The 17,723-nt window shown below is 38.7% G+C and overlaps 1 protein-coding gene across 1 annotated transcript in view; it reads right to left on the bottom strand.

Annotated features, from left to right (window-relative positions):
• Positions 1-16,512, bottom strand: part of DCP1A (decapping mRNA 1A) — a 64,107-nt gene extending 47,595 nt beyond the window's left edge. The window contains exons 1-3 of the mRNA XM_025986367.2: positions 16,263-16,512; positions 13,085-13,125; positions 10,687-10,814 (exon numbers count right to left, since the gene is read on the bottom strand). Of these exons, the coding sequence (XP_025842152.2) occupies positions 10,687-10,814; positions 13,085-13,125; positions 16,263-16,397 (304 nt within the window). The 5' untranslated portion in view covers positions 16,398-16,512. The remainder of the gene's footprint in view (positions 1-10,686; positions 10,815-13,084; positions 13,126-16,262) is intronic.
• Positions 16,513-17,723: the final 1,211 nt, after the last annotated feature.

The raw sequence follows: 17,723 nt of genomic DNA, 5'->3' as shown, positions 1-17,723 counted from the left end.
CACCAACCACAGCAGTGAGGCTGCTGATGGTGGAAGACTGCCTGCCTTTCTTCAGGCTGGTCAAGAAGCACTGTGCTGAATTCAAAGATCATAGAGAATGGACTGTGGAGCTTTTAAAATTGTTTATAAATTCCTCTTTTAGTTTGGAGGTGGAAGTCACATTTTTTGACTTGACAAATTGTAAACTTCTCTTGCAAGGACATTTCCTGCACTGTGCTTTAAGTCTGAAGATTTGTGTAAATGCCAATAGCCACCTACCATCTCTACTGTTCTGAGTCTTGCCCTTGAACTGAGAAAGGGCAAGCAGAGACAAAAAAAAAAAAAAAGTACACACTACAGTATTTCTTCTACTAAAACTTTCCATTTGGCAGCTGAATTTTCAACACTTTGGAAATGAATCACCCTGCCTTTTCTAGTGATCTAATTTTAATTAAAAATGTTCTCTATCAAGAGACTGATGCCCGATATAAAGGAAAAGTTGTAAGTGAAGCGGAAACAAAGGGGTACTTCTCACAGGCTTTTGGAGGTAAGTTCTTAAAAATATTAAGTAGTAATAATATTTTTATTTTCAATTGCTTGTTATACTGATTGTTGTTAAGCAGGTTATAGGGCAACAAACTTTGTTTGTTTTTTCCAAAAGCACTTTAGGGTTATAGAAAACGTTTTAAAATTGAAAAGTGGCATTCAGTGGGAGATCTGTGCCTTAAGGTGCTGGATGGAGAAAACATAAAAATTGCCTTGTTTCTCTCAGTAAAAAAATGCCAAGTCTACATTCACATAAAGTAAAATAATGTCACTTATTTTTTGGCTAAAACCATGATCACACACTGATCTAAGGAGGGAACAAAGGTGTGAGAAAAGAAAACTAGACTGTATACTCTTCTAATTAATGGATCAGTGTTGCTGCTAAAAATGATCAGGTAAAAACAAAAATGTAAATACCCCCATGGTCTCTCTGATGGATCAGATTTTCAATACTACTGGCTTAATCCTTCAAATTTACAGCTGATAGTTTTCTAATCATAGATCTTAAATTATTAATTCTTATCACTAATTAACAGAGCTGTTTTAGGAGTAAATATTCATAGCACTGGGATTAATAGAGTAACATATTTCATTAAGAATCTTCATCCTTACTAGAAAGGTAGAGTTCTGACACTAAAAGTTCTAACATAATTTAATGACTTCTGCTTATTAATTCTCTAAGAAAATACAACAGAACTTCAGGGCTAAAAAAGATAACTAAAATATACACAATAGTTTTATGAAAATGGTGTAGTACTTGGTTAACTACTTGGTAAATGACAGATTTTCAATAAGTATCAGTGAATAAAATCTATGTCTGAGTTAAATAATCAGCTTGTTTGTTTAAAAACAAAGTAAAAGACAATACTGAAATAGTTTTTGCAAAAGGAAATCATTAAATGTCAGAATTGATTTTATATAGAGCTTACTAGGACCACACATCTTTAGTATTTTCAATTAACTAGGGGTTACGATATAGACTGCCTAGCTGTAACAAAGAGAAAAACCAATTTTGCTTGCTTTTACTTTTTTGTTGATTCATATACCAAATTTTGCATTAAAGAACTTGCTCATAACCCTTTAGAGAGGAAACCCTCTAAGGTCCCCTTCCTCTGTACTATCACTTTACTATGCTTCAATAAACTTTCCTTTGCTGCTCACCAAAAACCAAACAAAAACCCTTTACAGAATATTCTTGGGGCATTTCATAATTAAGTCATAAAGAGGTACCCACAGAAATGGAAATCAAAGGGAAAGTACCTTCTAGAAGCATACTTAGTAAGGTTATGTTGCTTGTAGCAGGTGCTTGCCAAATGCTTGCTGAAGGAATGAACAGTGGATAATAGAAGCATGATCTCCTCACTCACTGTACAAGAGTGTACAAGTGTCCTGTGATAATATCAGAAACGTATAGATCCTATATCTGCTTTTTCAGAGGCCAGTCTCTCTACCTGGAGAATAACCATTCTGGTAGTGTTCCCTGAATAGGACATTCCTCTTAGCATTTTCTTTAAACACGATGGGAAAGATTTTAAACTACTGACCCAACATTTTATTGTTTGTGAGTGTATTCAGATCTATTTATTCCCAAGTAAGTTTTGTTACACTTTTTTCTAGGGAACTGTATAATCTGTTTTAAATGTATAGGCAAAAAGTCCTTCATAGTGATTTTTTTGCTTTCAAAAAATGTGTATTCCCTATAATTAGTGCAATATATAAAAAATAGATACATTATTCCTAATGTTGCCCATTATGCCCCTCTCCATTTTGTTGCTGTCGGATCAATCAGGTTATAGAGTTTTTTTTTTTTTTTAGAGTTTTTGTTGTTGATTTCATTCTGTTCTACTGCAATTTCTATGTTCTGTAATTAATTGCTACTCATCTGCATTTTCCTTTGACTTAAACCAGATTTCTTTTTTTCTTAACTTCTTTGGCTGGGTAGCCTATATATGGTAATTGTTTTATATATATGGTAATTTTTATAAAATTCTAATATGTATTCAAAAAAATGCAAATTCTCAAATTGTTGGAAGCGGGGATCTTTATATGTCCCTTAGATCAACTTTAACTATTACTGTTTAAATATTTAATAATTGCTTTATCTGTCAATTACTGAGGTGACCTGTTAAAATCTCTCATTATGATTAGGTATTTTTAACATTCGATATATATTTCTAACATATACTAGGTACATACCAGTTTGGAATCATTTTATTTTTTAGGTAAATCAATCCTCTTACCATTATGTGGCAACTTTTACCCTGGTTTTCACCTGAAATCTATCATGTATGACTAACATAGCCTTAGCAGCCTTGTTTGATAACAGCTGCTTGATACATTGCATTCTATCCCTTTACTTTTCAATCTTTCCAGGTTTTTCAGTTTTAAGTTTTTTGAAAACAGCATTATTCAAATTCTGTATCATCATCCAGTCCCAGAATCTTTTTAAACTGGCTCTTTACTTCACTCAACATCTTGTTCTAGTTTATTGACTTATTTATTTCGGCCATTTCACATTGGGCTTTCTATTTCCATGTGGTGTCCGCTCACTTTTTTCCCCACCCTGGTTTGCACTGACTTAGAAGACACCTTACATTTGTTTTGCAGTGGTTACCCTGAATCATTTGAACACACACGGTTTATTTAAATCTATGGTTAATTTATCTATTCTCACCCCAGTTATGGAATGCTTTAGGTCTAAAGAGCTTTTACCTGATGCTATCGGTGTCTAGTATTTTTGCTTCACCCTTTTTTTTAATAAAAGATTTTACTTACTTGTTCAAGAGAGAGAGAGAGAGGCAGAGACATAGGCAGAGAGAGAAGCAGACTCCCTGCGAGGAGCCTGATGTGGGACTTAATCCCAGGACCCCGGGATGCTCAACCACTGAGCCACCCAGGTTTCCCTTTGCTTCACATTTAACACCTCTATTCAGACTAGTCATTTTGCTGTCTTATACAGTCCATCATTATTTTGATTTATCTCCTTTTTTTGCCCATTATAGGTCGTAAACTTCATTTCTTTCTTCTGTGCTCAATTTTCTTCCCTTTCTTAAGTAGGCTCCACACCCAGTGTGGAGCCCAATGCAGAATTTGAACTCATAGTCCTGAGATCGAGGTTTGAGCCGAGATCAAGATCGTCAGCCACTTAAGCTAACCGACTGAGCCACCCAGACGCCCCACAATTTTCTTATTTCTGAACCAAATTAAATACAATTAAAAATTCAGTTGCATTAGGAGCATTTCAAGTGCTCAACAGCCATATGTGGCTAGTGGCTACCGTGTTGGACAGCACTGCTTTCCAAGCACCTATAGCAAGGGGCTGCTAGAGGCAAAAGCTCTGTTTTTGTTGAAAAATGTCTATTTTGTTCTCCTGGATTATTGAAGTATGGGTTGTTTTTTCCTCTGTACTCTGAAAACATTTTTCCTTTGTCTTCCAAACTCAGTAGCTGCAACTAAAAATGCTGTTAGTTTAACTGATGCCCCTTGTAAATAATCAATCTCAAGTAGCCTTTGGTTGCCTCTGTCACTTTGCATATTTCTTTCTACTTTTTATGTTTGGTGCCTTATTCTACTTCCTAAATCTGAGATTTTTGACTTTCAAATATTCTAGAAAATTCTTAGTTATAATCTCTTCAAGTACTGTCCTCTTAAATCTATTCTGTCATTCTGAAATTCTTCTCTGTTATGTGTTAGATTTTCCAATACTATCCTCTTGGTTAGATTTTCTATTTCCTTTCCTTTCTTGGACGCATTCTGGAAAACTCCCTCAGTGTCTCTTCCAGTTTCCCAATTCTCTTTTCTGTTGTTACAAATTAACTAGAGTCCAGATAAAGAGTTTATTTCAATAATTAAAATTTTAATTTCTAGAAACTGGACTTGGTTATTTTTCAAAGCTACCTGTCAGTTTTTTAATAATCTACAACTGACATTTACATCCATTAAAGTCTCTATCTGATCATTTCACTAAAGTTTTGTGGAAGGGTTGGCTAATCCTGTTGTTTGTTATATTCTACCTTTCACTGATTGTGTATTATTTCCTTATATATTTAGTAATTTTGGACCATGAGGCTTGTTGATGAGATCCCCAGGCAATCTGGGGGTCTCTTAAGAAGGATTTTGCATTTGCCTTTGCCAGGTGTCCTAGAGTACTTACCAGCTGAGGATCAATTTTTATGTTAATTTTTTGGTGTTAATAAGAAATTACACCAAGTGAATGGTATAAGCTGAACCCCAAATCTGTATTGGAGAAGGCTAATGGTTACAATTACTGAGGGAGACTTTTTCCCTGTAACCCATAGACCACACCGAGACAGAGAGGTTTGCCTTGCCCTCCTAGGTTGGTGGGCTGATATCTTCCTTTTTTTTTTTTTTTTTAAGATTTTATTTATTTATTCATAGAGACACAGAGAGAGAATGAGAGCCAGAGACACAGGCAGAGGGAGAAGCAGGCTCCATGCAGGGAGCCCAACGTGGGACTTGATCCTGGGTCTCCAGGATCAGGCCCTGGGCTAAAGGTGGCGCTAAACCGCTGAGCCACCTGGGCTGCCCCGGGCTGATATCTTCCTAATTAAGTCATATATAGTTCATTAGAGGACCTGGCTGTTATGTATGTATGCGTGTCTCAGCTCCACTTCTTCACCTGTGAGAGCTCAAGGCCTTGTCTCCTGACCCCATGTAACTGTCATGGGCTCCTTATATGGAGGAGAACTCCATACCTAAGAAATCCTAGGGATCCCTGGGTGGCGCAGCGGTTTGGCGCCTGCCTTTGGCCCAGGGCGTGATCCTGGAGACCCGGGATCGAATCCCACGTCGGGTTCCTGGTGCATGGAGCCTGCTTCTCCCTCTGCCTATGTCTCTGCCTCTCTCTCTCTCTGTGACTATCATAAATAAATAAAATAAATTAAAAAAAAAAAAAAAGAAATCCTAATAGCTGGCAGCCAGTTGGTTTATAAGCTTCTCACTTCAGCTTTCAGTTTTCACTCTGATGCTGGCCCACTGCAATGTCTCCTATTCTCTTTTTGGCTAAGCTATGCATTTAGTATTTTAAACAGCATTTCTAAATGTTTGTAGGATAAAGATTTCCTGTTATGACATTGTTGGACAGGAGCTGAAGGATATTTTCTTTGACATACATATGCCACAGAACTTCTAGAAGTTCAGAGTCTCCAAAGAATGATTTTATAATACAGTTAGAATGGATTTTCCTTACAAATGAAAACAGAAGTTTAGTGGATTAGTAGCAATGCCTGTGTTTAAGTAGTAAAAAACTATGTTTCTTCAACTAATCAAAGATAAAATTAAAACTATCATCAGTTTTTTAGGGAGAGGTGTCCACAAATTAAACATCATTAAACTAATACAAAGTTTTAGCTGGGACGGTGCTATACGTTCCAGTATACTGATCAAAATGAACACCACAATCCACCAATCAGAATTGCTGCTGTTGAGAGTTTAAAAATCCGTATGCTCTAAAATTTCTCATTTTTATTATGTATATATTTTCAACTTATCACACCTCAGGCTATCTAGTAATGGCCCCTATAACATCTGAAGATAATATCTGTAAACACAGTCTCCAGACTGTCATGGTGCTAGCCAGAAGGGACGGGAAGAAGGACACGATGGGCCTAGGTTATAAGAGAACCTGGATAATATTAAAATCCTTGTGACTCTCTCACAATAAAGATAATTTGGTTGGGTCCAAGATGGAGGCACGTGTCTGTAATATTTTATATTTGTAAGTGCCTGATAAAATACCTTCATGTATATGATGCCCTTTTAAGATAAGTAGGTCAGATTAATGGTTTACGTGATTTATCCAAGGTTACAGCCTGAAAATGGCAAAGCCTAGAATAGAATTCTTTTCTGAAAATTAAACTGCATGCCAAAAGAGTGTTACCATGGCAAAGCCCCCCTCAGGGACATCTATAGCTTTTATATCTAGAAATCATTTATAAATTTTAAAAAAGAATAACTAAATGAGAGGCATAAAAATTGAACTCAAAGCTCCCGTAGTGCTTGTTTAATTCAGGTCTGGCACAGTACAAGGGTGTGTTTGAACATGGGTTCATGGCTTTAGATTTCTGCTGTCCGATACAGAAGCCACTTGCCACGCATGGCTACTTCAACACAAACTGATTAAATTAACTTTAAAAAAAAAAAAAAAAAAAGAAAATTTCCTTGTTGCACTAGCTACACTTTGAGTGCTCAGCAGTCACATTTAGCTGGTGGTTGCTCTTTAGGGCAGGATGGATATAGAGCATTTCCATTATTGCAGAGTTGTACAGGACAGCCTCACTTCAGAATGTGGATAATGAAGTGATTTTATTATGGAAGCTGAGTAAAAGAATATGGATTTCGAAGACTTGAATGCTGCCTACGTCACTTATAAGCTTTGTGACTTTTTAAAAAAAATATTTTTTTATTTATTCATTCATGTGACAGAGAAAGAGAGAGGCAGAGGCACGGGCAGAAGCAGGCCCCATGTAGGGAGCCCGATGTGGGACTTGATACTAGGTCTCCAGGATCATGCCCTGAGCCAAAGGCGGCGCTGGACCACTGAGCCACCCGGGCTGCCCTCTTTGTGACTTTTTAAAAAAATATTTTATTTATTTATTCATGAGAGACACGGGGGGTGGGGGAGGGCAGAGACATAGGCAGAGGAAGAAGCAGGCTCCATGTAGGAAGCCCGATATGGGACTTGATCCTGGGACCCCAGGATCACACCCTGAGCCAAAGACAGATGCTCAAATGCTGAGCCACCCAGGCGACACATCCTTGTGACTCTTGAGCAAGTTCTTAACTTCTCTGGGACTCTTGTTTCCTCAATGTAAGTCAGAAATAGGGTGTTAGGAACCACACTTTTGCTTAATTAACTACAGAATCTGCAATCTTCCCAACCCCCATTGCAGTCTCCTGGCTGCTGAAAGGCTCTTGATCAGTATAGAAAAATATACGGCTTCCAAAATATTCAACAGAATCATCAAATCTAAGACTCTGGCTAGTGTAAGCATTTTCTCTGTAATATTTTACTTTTCCTTTTGGGGGTGGGAGGAATTATATACATAAAAACCAAAAAATCAAATCAAAACAATTTAGAACTGGAAAAATTATAGTTCAATTTCCTATTAACTAAAAATTGACTTGAGTGAAAGAAACTGGATCTGAAGGGGCCATGAGTAAAATGGGTCAGATGTCTCAGCAGTATTTCTCACAAGAAAATGACAGAGCAGCTACAGAATCAGGTATAATTACCTGTATACACACTCAGACACTAATTAACTTTTTGTTTAAAGAACAAATCCCTTAACAACTCAACAGCTTGCAGACCTGACAGGACTATTTTCCACATTTAAGACTAGGTAGACAAAACATATACTCGAGAGAGGCCTTCACACTCCCAGAATCACTTTATGCTGTCACTTCTCCCCAATACAGCTGTTCCTTTAAATACCTTCCCCAAGCTCTTCTTGTAGACTGTTTCTAATATGCCCACAGTGTTGTACTTGACCTTTTCAGGCCTTTCTCTAGTCTGAAAACAAGCTGATGTGCTACTGAATTTCTAATTAGCAATACCAGAAACTGTATGGCCCCTTAGAAGATGATTCAGTGCCTCAATTAACTGGGGAACTGGACAACCTTGTTAAGTGAGTTTTCTGTTCAACTAAGAAAACCTTTATTTTAACTTCTTATTGAAAATCTTTCTAAAATAAAATGTGTTAATGTACCTTTCTGCTCAAGAATATTCTAATTAACATAATAAACACTCCTGATGGTTTCAGGTTTTATGACAACAAATTAATCTACGATAGTAGAGTGGAGTTAAAGTAACAGAAAATTGACTTTTTAATGCTGACCCCATGTTAACATTCGCGATATTTGCTAGATTCTTACAAAATGAAACCTAATATTAGCTTATTTTCTTATAATTTGCCTTCATTTCTTCTACACATGGACTATAGAAATATTTCCAGATAACTGAGGCTCTGATTACTTAAGTTTTGGTTAGTCATGATTTATTTTATTTTTAAAAAATATATTAAAAAGAGAGAGAAAGCATGAGCCAGGGAAAGGGGAGAGGGAGAGACAGACTCCCTGCTGAGCAGGGAGCCAGACATGGGGATTGCTCCCAGGACCTTGGGATCATGACCTGAACCAAAGGCAGACACTTAACTGACTAACCCAAGTGTCCTGATTAGTCATGATTTAATTATATTTATGTTATGTTGCACTTTTAACTGCACAGAAACCTTTGCTTGTGTAAGAAATACTATGATTCATATCAGGCTTATACTAAATAATTGAATCCATAAGTCTGATAATTTTCCTGACTACCTTTTACAAATTTTTTTTTTTAAAAGATCTTATTTATTTATTTGAGAGGGAGAGAGAGGACAAGCAGGGGGAGTAGCAGAGGGAGAGGGAGAAGCAGGCTCCCCAAAGAGCACAGAGCCTAATCTGGGGCTCGATCCCAGGACTCTGGGATCATGACCTGACCAGAGGCAGATGCTTAACCAACTGAGCCACCCAGGTGCCCTCCTGACTACTTTAATAATCAAACCTTTCTTAGAAGCAATAGCTAGATTAGGTTTCCAGGTAGTAAAGAGTAGAATTAAAAAAAAATATATGGATCTGTGTTCCAATGCAGAATTTCCCCTTTAACAGAATGTTCAGCACAAAGAAAACTGCCATCTGAAGTAATTCTATTATTACATTAATTTAAATAAGTCCATCTGAACTTAAGGTATTAAAAAGCATTTCCAATATGCTGCCAGAAGTTAAAATCTCAGAGGAGAATTATCTGGACAAGCAGTTCACTGAAAAATCAAGAGACTATTTCACTTAGATATTTAAAATGTGAGCTGTAGGGAAGAATTTGGGGCTTCCGGCTCTGAAATAGGCCTCACCATTCCTCATTCAGGGAACTAAAAGATGCAGAATTTCCAGAGCTTCTTATACTTCATACCAAAAACATTCCTCTGGTACTAGTTACCTTGTAGTCAAATGAAATCCAAACAGTAACCTTTCCTTTTTTTATTTTTATTTTTTGTAGTCACTGTTCCTTTTTTTTTTTCTTTTTTAAATTTGATTTTTATTTATTCATGAGAGACAGAGACAGAGAGAGAGAGAGAGAGAGAGAGGCAGAGACCTAGGCAGAGGGAGAAGCAAGCTCCATACAGGGAGCCCGATGTGGGACTTGATCCTGGGGCTCCAGGATCACGCCCTGAGCCAAAGGTAGGGGCTAAACCGCTGAGCCATCCAGGCGTCCCTCACTTTTCCTTTTTAAGTGAGAAGTAACATTTCTCCAGCAATCTCCATGGATGATAGTTACAGTCGCTCTACTAGTATAACCAGCTCCGACCTACCCACAGTCAGTGTCAAACAGTCTCTCTTCTGTCTCAAACACTCATACCTTCAACACCCATGCTGAAATACAGGACCTGAGGATACTTTTTTTGTATCTTAACTTCTTGAAAGGGCCATTCTAACTTTGTGGACTGTATGCAACCCTTCTCAAAAGTCTGTAAAATGCCTGAAAGGACCCTGGAACTAGGGAACAGAAAAAAGGGTCATCATCCTCGCTCTCCAACTGGGGAGCTGCCATTCACCTCTGAGTCTCAGCTCACCTAACTGCTTGTCTGTCCCACACAGGTTATTGATTAACATTAAAGTACAATAGCTCTTGGCCCAGAACTTGTTCACAGTAGCTACTCAATAAATACATTGAAAAATATCACTACAAGGGCAAAGATAGTACTTTCTTTGTGGATAGAAATATCAGTCCTCATCCTGTCTCTCTCAAACTAAGTTCTGTTGCTCAAGGGCATGGGTAGCCAATAATACAGTGTCACAACCAAAACAAAGGGTGAAACTTATTTTCATAAAACAAGCAACAGGAGTATAATATAATGCTATTATATGGAAGAGTATATTTTACTACAATACAAAAAGTTACTGTATATAAAAGTGTTTCAATTTTAGAAGCCCAATTTAAAAGGTCTATAAAAGTAAAGTCTTAGTAAAAGTCTCTTTCATATCCCTAAGAGTACAGATTATATTTTTTATTGTACTTGAAACTCCAGCAATAATGTGATGATAGAAGCTATAGTCATTCAATTTTAATTGTAAATATATGAATCATAATAAAACAGGCATACTCACAGCTTGCATTTCTATACAGAAGAAATGGCTCGTGGAGCTGAAATTCCAAATCTTTATTCACTGGTTCAACCAGATTGTGCATATTCAGTCGATTCACAATGGTAAAACCATGGTAAGGTGAGGCTGACCTTAGATTTGACAGAAGAAAAAACCCTGTAATCACTGTTTAATTTGCAGAAATGTTAGCTACTTCTTTATTTCCATTTCAAAAAATAACTACATTAAATATTGTTGACACTTAAAATCTGTAAACAAAAAATTCAAGTCAGATCATATCCCTTCTCTTTTCAGACATTTCCAAGGATTTAGTCCCCCAGAGTAAAGGCCAATGCCCTTAGTAAGGCCACTAAAGCTTTGGCTGATAGGTGCTCTCCTTGCCTTCACCTCCTCTGCCTCTTCCCTTGCTTCTGCTCTAACCACACTGAGCTTGTCACTCTCTCGCTTCTACCTAAAGACCTCTATCTGGACCACTTGCCCAGAATCTAGTTATCTTACCCCTCCACATGCTTTTCTTCAAATGCCACTTTTTCAATGACACTTACCACAGAACTACTCTTTCTCAGGATCCCAGTCTGCTCTCAAGTTCAATACCTCCAACTCTCCTCTTTTTTTCCATACCACTTACTTATTTCTCATATTTATTGTCTTTCTCCCCTAAAATGTAAACTCCATGCAAACACATTTTGTCTTATTTTTTCCAGATATATCCTAAGACAGACACGTACTAGATGTTTAATAAATACTTGTGTTCAACAAAAATATCGCTTATTTTAAACACAGTTTAGACTTGGTTTTAATAATAACTGTCCACTATAATTATGATTTTTTTTCTTACACCAAATAGGTCTTCCCATAGTTCTCCTGAGTTAAATAGAAAATGCCTTGAATTCTACGATAACAAACATCTTTGGTTCTCATATCAGTGATTCAGTACATGATCCTCTAGACACTCTTCATACATATATAATACTTCATAGTTTATCAATCATTTCTCTGTGTACATGGGGGAGATTTTAGAATCCTACTCTACAGATTAGGAAATAAACTCAGAATGATTAAGGCCTTTGCCCAAAGTCACACAAATACTGTGACCAGAATGCAGCTTTAGGTTTTCTGACTCCAAATCCAGGCTTCTTCTACAGTAAGGTCTCTGCAAAACAATATTCTTACATTGTAGCACACCTTTATCCAAGGTACATAAATGTCCTCACATTTCCCCAAATTTTTTATTAAGATCAATACTCTATAAGCCTCCATGAATTTAATTAAGTCAAATAATTTATTCTACTAAATTTTGTATTTTCTACAACCAGTGATCTGTACCATACTGTTACAATGAGGGCAGGAAAGTACTTTCCAAATAACAAAGATACCAAGATTCTAATAACAACTGATGAGTTTCTAGAAATTTATAGAGGGTAAAGGCCACCCCTCCCCCATTTTTTAAAGGAGAAAGATGAAGGACAAGGAACAAAGTAGCAAAGAATGATGAACTTCTATAGTTACTATGTAATATCTAAGCACTTATTTATAAAGGAAGGAAAAATCAGTGTGTTTAGATAAGATTTTAAATCTGTACACCAAAATTTAGAGGAATATTTGACAAATTCTTGTTACCATCAATGGAAAAAGGTAATCCTTTAAAAATAACTCAATAAAAAAAATGTGGGGAGGAACAGATATCAGTAATAATTTCTGCTGAATCCCTAAATATTAGAAACCATGGGGAGGAACCAGTTGTAGTCAGAGCAAGCCCTAAGGGAGATCCAGGAAAACAAGGAATTCCATGACTATTCTTTCCCGTGAGTTACAGTTAGGACACAAAGTTGCTTAACAAAACAAAAGGTTCAATTTGCAAACCAGTCACGTTTTAGATAATCAACTTGCAGGAAAGTTGAAAATAAAAAATGTGCAATTGAATAGTCTAGGCTTTCTAATGGATTCTCAAACTAAGATGACACATTACTAAAGACACTGTACACAGTCCAGAGCTTTCTTTGCAGGGAGGGGGTCAGAAAAGGGACAGAACCAGAATTGTAAGAACATGACTCATTTAGTAACTACATATAATAGACTGACCTTTCAACTACATTATTTTATAGGTAGTTTATGAATTCTATTTTTCTTTCTTTACATATGTTTAGTACAGGGGGAAGAAGAAGGCATCTGTTTTAGACTCACTCATTACTAGAAAATGTTTTCTATTTTGAGATAGTTTTGCTAGGTTCCTAAGTTCTAGCTCTGTTTATTCTGATACACAGGAAAGCCCAAAGAAGAGACATAACTTGGTTAAGATTTCCCAGCTAGAAATGGATGAGGAGGGTCAAGGAGGAAGGTTGCAAAGACAACACGGCTGAACCAAAAATACATATGCAGTATTTTTTTTTAAAAAGCTTACCTTCGATATACAAATAAGGTCCCTTCTATATCAGTCTTCTCCTATAACAGACAATGAGGTCATTAGTTTTTCCCCTCATAATCCAACCCCAAATGATCCTAATGGAGAAGAAATACTTCATGTTTAAGATGAACTTATTTTAAAAATTAGTCCCTTTAGAACAGGTCAAGTAAGTCTCTTACTCTACAAACCAGTGTTACCAGTTTCTTTTGTAACCTTTCTGTGCTCTTGATGTATACTAATGTATCCACAATGTTCAATCTGGCAACATGTCTGTTGTCTATAGCATTTTTCTTTTTTAAATTTTAGGGTGAAAAATCTTAGAATTAGCTCCCCCCCCCTCCTAAATATTATTTGAGAGAGTGCAAGTGTGCATGTGCACATGGGGGAGGGGCAGAGGGAGAAAAATCTCAAGCAGACTCTCACAATCCTGAGGTCATGACCAGAGCCTAAACTAAGAGTTGGATGCTTAAGCGAGACACCCAGGCACCCCACTTTCCCTTTCTGAAGCTAAAATGTCTTCCTCCGATTTTTAAATTTTAAAGCCAAGCTTCTGTATACTGCAATTCCTTCACTTTTAAAGTTTATCAAAGTTATTAGGGAAGGAAAAAAAAGAAAACATTATATCCTAGGATACTTTGCTACATCATTGGACGATTTGGGTATATTTTTATGAATAGCAAATTTTGTGGTTTGTTAAGAAATACAGTCAAACACAATTTTTTATTCTTAAACCTTTGTTGAAGAATCGTGAAACCTGAAGCTATACTCTGCCTTAAGGTAATTATTATAAAATGTGTAACTAAAAAATTTTAAGAATAAGAAACATCTTGATTAAAAGTACAACTCATTATCTTTCATTTGCTGTGACAAGTGTATTTAGGTGTTAGACACAATGTTTTTTAAAAAACCCAAATAACTATATTAGTGGCAGTTCACAGCTTAGGTAGAAGTGATGTATTTTAATGCAATCCACAAACTGTTAGAAAACTTTAAATGCTAGTCATATCAAATTGGGTTTGTTGGGATAAAAACATTTTAAAAATATTTAACATGCTGAGAGTATTGCCCTATCATAAACATCATTATAAAAACTTTTCCTTCCTAAGGATTCACAGGCTTTTTCTTGCCTTTCAAATGTTAAATTATTAAAAAAGAAATTGGCAATTTACGGTCTCACAGTGAAATAAAACTTGCTCAAACACAACACTGTGCAAAGTTACAACTCACCGTAAAATAAAAATACAAAAGATTTTGGTTATGCTCTATGGGCCATTAACCAAACGAACAGCTTCTCTTTCAATCCAGATAGATATAATTTGTATTTCATATTTAAAGCAGGACTCTACAATTAGAATTCTACAATTCTGAAAGTCTGTGAAAAACTAGAAATATGAGTGTTAGTCATAAGTTCCTGCCCCCAAGTCTTCATCATTTGTCTGCAATTCACATCTCACAAATTTATATGCAGACCAAATAAAGAAAAATGATTCAGAACAATTCAAACTAAGGCAAAGTCTAAAACAGCTACACTTAAAAAAAAAAAAAATTTAAAATAAGAATAAAAATCTGTAAGTTTGCTCCTTGTGGCTTTCCATACCTCTTCTTCCAGGAGGGGAAAGAAAGAAGATAAGGTAAAAAAGCAAGAGGATTCTGAAAGCTCTCTTCATCTGAGTTAAGTGTTTATAAACGTCAAATGATTTTCATACAATTACTGTTTAAATATAGCCTATGAGTCTTTATACCGTAAAGGACACATTACGACAATCTTTCAGGGTTTTGTTAGTAGTATTTCATTTTTCACTGAAATGTGAATGTGACGTGTTTATGAAATCAATCCAACAGACATTGACAGATCATCTGCCAAAAGTAAAGCCTAAAGGAGTAAAGGATGGAGGGTCAATTGCTAGAAAACTGGAAATTATGTTACTTTTTATTTTTATTATTTTTTAAAATAGTTTTCCTTTTTTTCTTTTAAAGATTTTGTTCATTTATTCATGAGAGACATAGAGAGAGAGAGAGAGAGAGAGAGGCAGAGACACAGGCAGAGGGAGAAGCAGGCTCCATGCAGAGAGCTCAACGCGGGACTCGATCCCGTGTCACCAGGGTCACGCCCTGGGCTGAAGGCGGCGCTAAACCGCTGAGCCACCCGGGCTGCCCCTATTATTATTATTTTTAAATATTTTATTTATTTATTCATGAGAGACAGAGGCAGAGGGAGAAGCAGGCTCCATGCAGGGAGCCCGATATGGGACTCGATCCCGGGTCACCAGGGTCATGCCCTGGGCTGCAGGCAGATGCTCAACCGCTGAGCCACCCAGGCGTCCCGAAAACTGGAAATCACGTTACTTTTAAACGGGGCCCAACAAGTCAGACAACAGACACGATGTGACTTTTCGGACCCCCTCCCGTGCAAAAAAAAAAAAAAAAAAAGGCAAGCAAAGCCAACAAGTACTTAGTAGGAAGGGAGCATTCCGAGGCGACCTCACCAGCAGCACAGCTGGAACCAAAACGCATTTACAGGGTCTCTTTTCCAACGGCTCCAAAGAAATGCAATTAACACGGAAGCCCTTTTCCTTAAGTGCCTTGAAATCCCACCCCCCCCAAAAAAAACTCTGTAAATACACAGTACAGTTAGATAAAAGCCGGACTTACCCTCACCACCTCTCTTCCAAGAATGGAAACTAATTGGATTTGAAGCTTTATAAACCCAGATGACCTGGGCGAAGGGGAAGGGGGCTCTTATTCACGTGCCCGTCGGGGGGCGGGGGGGGGGGGGAGGACGCGTGTTTACTTTATGGATCACGCACAGGTAGTTTACCCAGGAGCCCGCACGGCCTCAGGCAGCGCCTTTCAGGTGTGACTCCGACCCCTCGGTTCCCATCCTCCAGCACGTCTGCAAGGGAGGAAGCCTGCCCAGGTCCCCGGACCGGACCCCAGCCCTCCCTCCTCTCCTCCCGGCTCTTCCTCCCAGACGTCCTGGGCCTACCTCTCTCGCCCCTCTCCGCACAGCCCCGGCGGCCCTGGCGGCCCTGACACCCTCCAGCGGCCGGTCGGTCCGTCCCCCGCCCCCCCCAACCCCCGCCTCCCCGAATCGCCCCCAACTCCGGAGAGTCCGCGCGGCCCCTTTAAGAGGCGGCGGCCGGGCGGACGACCTCGGAGGCCGCGCCGCACTCACCCACTGGTTGGCCTTGGGGCAGAAGGTGTACAGAGCGACCTGGCCCGTGAGGTCTGCGATGCTGGTGATGTAGGGGTCGTGCTGCTTCAGGGCCGCCAAGCTCATCTCCTGCCCAGCTCTACTCAGCGACTCCATCTTGAATTCCGGAGCCGAGCCCCTCCGGCGGGGGGCGGAGTCGCGGACAGGAAGGTGCCATCGAAGCAAAGTTCCCCCGGCTGCGTCAGCACCTTCCACTTCCGCTTCTTCGCAGGGCCTCGCGGAGGGGCGGTAGGTACGACGGCTATTGTGCTCCGCTACGTCCACAACCCCCGGACGCCGGGTTCCGGGACTCCTGACGCCCGAGGCTCTTGGGGTGGCGTTGGGGGCAGGCCAGGGCAGGCCAGGGCAGGCCAGGGCAGGCGAGGGGGAGGGGGCGCAGGTTCTCCCTGCCTTTGGGGTAAAATGTCCTGACAGCGGGATCGGAGGCTGTCCGGGAGCTTTCTCCAGCTCTGGCTGTGTGTGGGCTCCACCATCGTGGGGACAGCATGGAGAAGGGAGGGAGGGGGAGAGGCAAGACCCCAAAAGTCACCCCAGATCGTCCATCTCACTACATCACAGCCGTCAACAATTTGGTGGGTTTTTTTTTCTTTTAATATTTTATTTAAATTCAGTTTGCCAACATATAACACCCAGTGCTCACCCCATCAAGTGCCCTCCTTAGTGCCTGTCACCCAGTCACCCCAATCCCCCCCCTTCCCTTTCTACAACCCTTGGTTTGTTTCCCAGAGTTAGGCATCTCTCATGGTTTGTCTTCCTCTCTAAAGCAAGTGCTGGGTGGAGACATCCCTAGCTCAGAGTTGCACACTAGCCAGGGTAATCTGGTAGGGGAATCCAGAGACTCCTTCCTTCCCCCCAGAGTCCTTTCCTCTGTACCATGGCTACCTTCCTTCATCCTTGAGAATGAGTCTCAACTCCCCTCCAGCTACTTTCAATCCAATATTTGAAAATCTGTACCCTAATTTAAAAAGATTATGCATTTTTTTGCATAGGTAATACAAAATTCAGACACACCTGAAACTAAAAAAAATTTTTTCTTAAAAAAAGTAGACTTTTCTTCTTTTAAAAAATTATGATTTTATTAAGGTGTAGTTGTCATATAACACTGTTAGTTTCAGGTGGACAGTATAGTGACTTGATATTTGCGTACATTGCAAATGATGACAGCCACAGCCCAGCGAACATCTATCACCATGCATAGTTACAAGAATTTTTTTCGTGGTAAGAATCTTCAAGATCTGGGTCTCCTAGCTGCTTTCAAATATGAATTACTATTATTAGCTGTAGTCATCAGGCTGTATGTTACATCCCCCGGACTTATTCTTTAGTTTTTTTTCTTACATAGGTTTACTAAAATCTAAGACATTTCATATTTATTTATTATTTTTAACTGAACAGGGCTAGACTAGTGAAAGACACCAAGCT

Source organism: Vulpes vulpes, chromosome 9, assembly GCF_048418805.1.
Source record: "Vulpes vulpes isolate BD-2025 chromosome 9, VulVul3, whole genome shotgun sequence".
In the NCBI taxonomy this organism is placed as follows: Eukaryota; Metazoa; Chordata; class Mammalia; order Carnivora; family Canidae; genus Vulpes; species Vulpes vulpes.
Note: the sequence above shows the minus strand (reverse complement) of the source record. Positions and strands in the feature narration are given on the sequence as shown.